Here is a 4,822-nt window from a genome sequence, read left to right as displayed (position 1 = left end):
GAAAACGTTAAACGGAATTAACACGTGGATTAAACCTCAGACAGAATAAATAAGTTAAAACATTCTGATCAACAATTTGTGCGGTAGGATGCTGTGAGGTTCCAACATGTGGTCAGTGACCTCAAGCAATTACCAAGATAAAAAAAAAATATGAATACATTAATTTCCATGCACGCAGCCCGAAAGATGTAATGCCAAAATAATACCTAAACTTAACTTATGAGAAATTGAAACTTATCTAAAGGGTGAATGGCCATTAGTTAAACTCACAAGATTTTTATATATTGTGGGCTCCCGTGTCCTAAATGTGGCGGTTTTCAGTTTGCTCACTAGGCCTACAGTACTTAATTTGCAGAGTCAACGGCCCCCTCCAAGCTCTCCAACTAGCCCCCAAGACTGGAACCGACGTGCTGTAGAATTAGCAGCTATGCACTAACACTGGTCATTTGCTTGACCTCTTCTACGACGTATTCTTGGCTAGTTATTATGTAAGGGGACAGGCTAGTGATGGAGAGTGGGAGCACGAGGTTGACATTGGAGCCTGACTGGGCAGCTCCGTTTCGTACCGTGGCCTGTATGTTTGTGAGGTCGAGTTCAGGTCAGCTGCGTCCTCCTTCCTTCCCCAAAAAAAAGCGTATCTTGGTGCGTAGGCCTAGTCTTGAGGTGCCAACTCTCATTTAGGACAGGCTCAAAAACCTTGTGCCTTGTGAATTTCATGCAACACACTTATTTAGAATACAAGGAGAAATCTTGCAACTCCAGGGGGCAAAGATAATCCTAATTCTAAACAATTGGCATACAGAATAAAAATGAAACTAAAAGGTAATTTAGCAAGTCGGGCTCACGTGTGTGGACAACCATACCTCCTAGACTAGCAGACTTGAGTTGTAATTAAGAGATTTAAAATACTGTACCTAAACACTTACGGTAGAATAATGTATACAAACAACACAAAAGTATTAATCTTGGGACACTCGCTCAAGAAAGACACATTACTCACATTTTTCCCTGTCGTGACGTCACGAACAATAACAAAGTCTACGTATAAACTATGAAGAAGAAGAGTGGTGAAGAAAATTCTTCACATAATATTTGTGTATCTATACACGATATATTAAACTACCTCTTAACACTTTCTTTTCTTTTCTTTTTTTACATTTTTGGATTCCACATTGTTATGACAAATACTTGAACTATATAACTATTCATTCTGTGTCGTATATAATGAAAAATATTTGTTTGTTTCAGAGTAATCAGCCAAACCTAAGATGAGTAACCAAAAGCGAAAGTGTCGCCAATAGTCGAGTGAATACTTGAAATATGGTGTAATTCCTTCTGTGAATAATGAACAGCTACCAATGTGTTTATTATGTGAGAAAACTTTCACAAATGAAGGAATGAAACCTTCGAGAATGATTGATCATTTGAAGGTAAAGCATCCAGAAAAAGCAAACAAGGATGTAGCATACTTTCGTGATTTGGAAGTAAAATTTGAAAAACGTTTCACCATTGGAGGATTGTTCAAATCACACGGAAATGAAGTTGAGAAAGGACTTATTGCATCTTACAAAGTTTCAAAGCTTATTGCTAAATGTGGAAAATCGCACACTATTAGTGAAACTCTTATTATACCAGCAGTGAAAGAAATCATCAGTACCATGATGCCCACTCAAAAAGATATAACTCCTTCAATTCCGTTGAGCAATAGTTCAGTGTCTTCCAGAATTGATGAAATGGCAAGTGACATTGAAAATAAACTTTATGATGAACTCAAAACAACACAATTTTCTTTACAACTTGATAAGACAACACTACGCGACAATGAAGCTTTGATACTGGCTTATGTGCGCTATATAAATAGCAGTCGTGCAGTTGTTGAAGAGTTTCTGTTTGCTGAAAAATTAGAGGTTGACACTAAAGGTTCAACGGTTTATAGGGCAGTTGAACAATTCTTTAAACAGAAAGGAATTCCACTTTCAAATGTTATTGCTTGTGCAACCGATGGAGCACCGTCGTTGGACGCCATCGTGGATTTATAGCACATCTGAAAAGAGAAGTTCCGGATATCTTTACAATCCACTGCGTCATTCACAGGCAGCATTTAGCTGCAAAGCATCTCAGTGACAGATTGCATAGTACCCTGCAAGCTGTTATCAAAGCAGTGAATAGGATCAAAGCCCATTCATTGAATGACCGCATCTTTCGCCAACTTTGTCATGAAAATGAAGAAGAATTTGAACGGCTCTTGCTACATACGGGAGTCAGATGGCTTTCAAAAGGCAACTGTCTACGACGCTTTTATAACCTCTATGATTCTGTTCTTGATTTCTTTAAGTGTAAATTATTCGACGAGAAAATTAGTACAGATTTGGAAAACAGAAGAGCAGATCTTGCTTATTTGTCTGATATTTTCAACAAATTAAATGAGGTCAACATTAAATTGCAAGGAACCAAAATTTGTCTCATCAAAGCAAAGGGAATAATAATGGCATTTATTAGACTAGACTTAAATCAGTTTCCTAGCTTAAAAGCACTGAAGGAAAACCAAACCGATGATTCTTGTTTGTCAGACACTGATCTAGACTGCTATTCCTCTCATCTTCAAGCACTGAAAGAAGATATGACGATCAGATTTAAAGATCTCAAAGAATTGAAAATACCAGAGTGGGTTGTAAATCCATTCCAGGCTGATGCAACCAATGCTGATCCAAATCTAGTTGAAGAACTTATAGACTTGAAAAATGACATTGAAGGTAAAGTGTTGTTTCAGCAGATTGGCCATGAAGCTTTCTGGCCAAAGGAACAAGATAAATATCCTCATCTTTAGAAAAAAATCAAATTATTATTGTTAGCATTTCCTTCATCATACCTGGTAAAGAAAGGATTCAGTGTTGTCTTGCAACTCTTGACTAAGCAGAGAAATAGCTTGCAAATATGTAAAAGGGGTGACTTGAGGCTCTGTTTATCAAATATTGAACCTGATATTATTAAGTTGGCAAGTTCTCACCAGGCCCAAGGTAGTCATTAATTACATTTGTTTCCTGATTTTTTTTTGGATACGTATTTTTTTTCATATTATTATTAGTATTATTATTTTGAGGTTTGTTTGTTTGGAGGCACATACATGTTCTATTTGAAAATTAACCTAAATACTGCGACTATTTTCTTCAAGTAATAATAAATGTGGATGTATTGGTATTAAGTAAATATATCATATTCTAAGGATTAAATATCTGAAAAGGGGCGCTAGGGAGAAAAAGGTTAAGAACCACTGACTTAAACTATTATATCGTAATATATTATTTTATTTTATGTAATGTTAACAGTAATATATTGAAAAAGTAAAGAGAAGGCCAAACTAATTTGTTACTATAATATCAGAGCTTTGAACTAGGGAGGCGAGTCGTTTACATCACGATAGAGCTAGTGTGGTGAGCCTTGTTTGGTTATTTCTGTTATTATATATTCTTTCTAGATTACATAGTATTATGTAGTTATTGCGTATGTGTATACTATACTGCGTAATTATTTAATAAAAGAGAGCCTGTTATTATATATTCTTTCTAGATAACATAGTATAGTTTTTGGGCTTAAGCCATGACGTCCTTTAGTAGCTTCGTCATGGCCATCTCACCAAAAAATAGATTTTTCGCTTTGCTCAAAATCCGTTCAGTGGGCTGGAGTGACTAGGGTGATAGGCTAGAGTGACTAGGGAGGTAGGCTGTAGTGACTAGGGAGATAGGCCTGAGTGACTAAGGTTGGGGGCCGCAGTGACTGAGGGCCGGTGTAACTAGGGGCGGGAGTGACTGTAAACCTCATGAACATATCTATATATTGTATCTTTTGTCTTCTTATCAATGTACTTATCTAAATACTTCCAGATCTGTGTCCAACTAAAAACCAGATACAATAACTCTATCCTTGGTTTAAAGTCTTTACAGTTCATAAGTAACCAGAATATTTCTTTAAAAGACATCTTACGATAATTTATTAAACGATATACTTTCCTTAAAACATCAATCATCTTACTATAATATGTGATAAGAATGGTACATTCTCTGTAAGATTTACCAGCTTCCATTAAAACACTAGCTATTATTCAGAATACAATAAAAATATATATTTTCAAAACTATAACACTTACTGTTGTATGCAGTGCTAGAAGGTGGACGTCTTGTGTGGAGCTCTGCTAGTCTACGCCCCGAGTTGTGTTTATGCTTTGTGTTTCTCGCTTAGAATATCATTGAAAATATATTAGTTATTCTTATGGAGGAACCTAAGTGAAAAGAAAGAGTACACTATGTGTGCTCCTACCTATCTTTGCCTCATATGTAATAATAAGGAGGGAAAATGGAAAACAGGGATAGTAGGTGGATGTAATAGACTCTACCATAAGAAATGTGTGTAAATAGTGACAGCCATTACTGAGAATGAACGGAACGATATTAGTATTCCGAGAATGTTCGCCTTGTTGCCAAATAAGACACAAGATACTTACAATAGACTATTTACTACTATAAAAGAACTTTTGCATAATGTTGAACCAGCCACTGTGATGATGGATTTTGAAAAGCGACCATCAATAGTTTATTAGATATATTTCGTAGTTCAGATGTTACCTGTTGCTTATTTCACCTCTCACAAAATGTTTACAAACAAGTTGTAACAATAGGTTTTAAACAGCAATATCACCAAGATGATGATTTTAGTTTAAAAGTGAGATGTTTATCCGCACTTGCTTTCCTTCCCATTGACGATGTTATTGATGGCTTTGAGGAATTAACTGATAACGCCGATTTTCCCTAAGAGCTTGTTTCATATT

The 4,822-nt window shown here is 36.0% G+C and overlaps 1 protein-coding gene across 1 annotated transcript; it reads left to right on the top strand.

The window, feature by feature from the left end:
• The first annotated feature begins 1,412 nt into the window (after positions 1–1,412).
• LOC137619794 (protein FAM200C-like) lies at positions 1,413–2,039 on the top strand. The gene has a single exon (XM_068350096.1). The coding sequence runs from the start codon at positions 1,413–1,415 to the stop codon at positions 2,037–2,039; it is 627 nt and encodes a 208-aa protein (XP_068206197.1).
• Positions 2,040–4,822: the final 2,783 nt, after the last annotated feature.

This window comes from Palaemon carinicauda, chromosome 26, assembly GCF_036898095.1.
Source record: "Palaemon carinicauda isolate YSFRI2023 chromosome 26, ASM3689809v2, whole genome shotgun sequence".
In the NCBI taxonomy this organism is placed as follows: Eukaryota; Metazoa; Arthropoda; class Malacostraca; order Decapoda; family Palaemonidae; genus Palaemon; species Palaemon carinicauda.
The sequence above is the reverse complement of the archived record's forward strand: the minus strand, read 5'-3'. Positions and strand labels throughout refer to the sequence as shown.

Excerpts from the sequence above, each read along its gene's own strand:
- LOC137619794 (XM_068350096.1), top strand. The coding sequence starts at position 1,413 with ATGATTGATCATTTGAAGGTAAAGCATCCAGAAAAAGCAAACAAGGAT.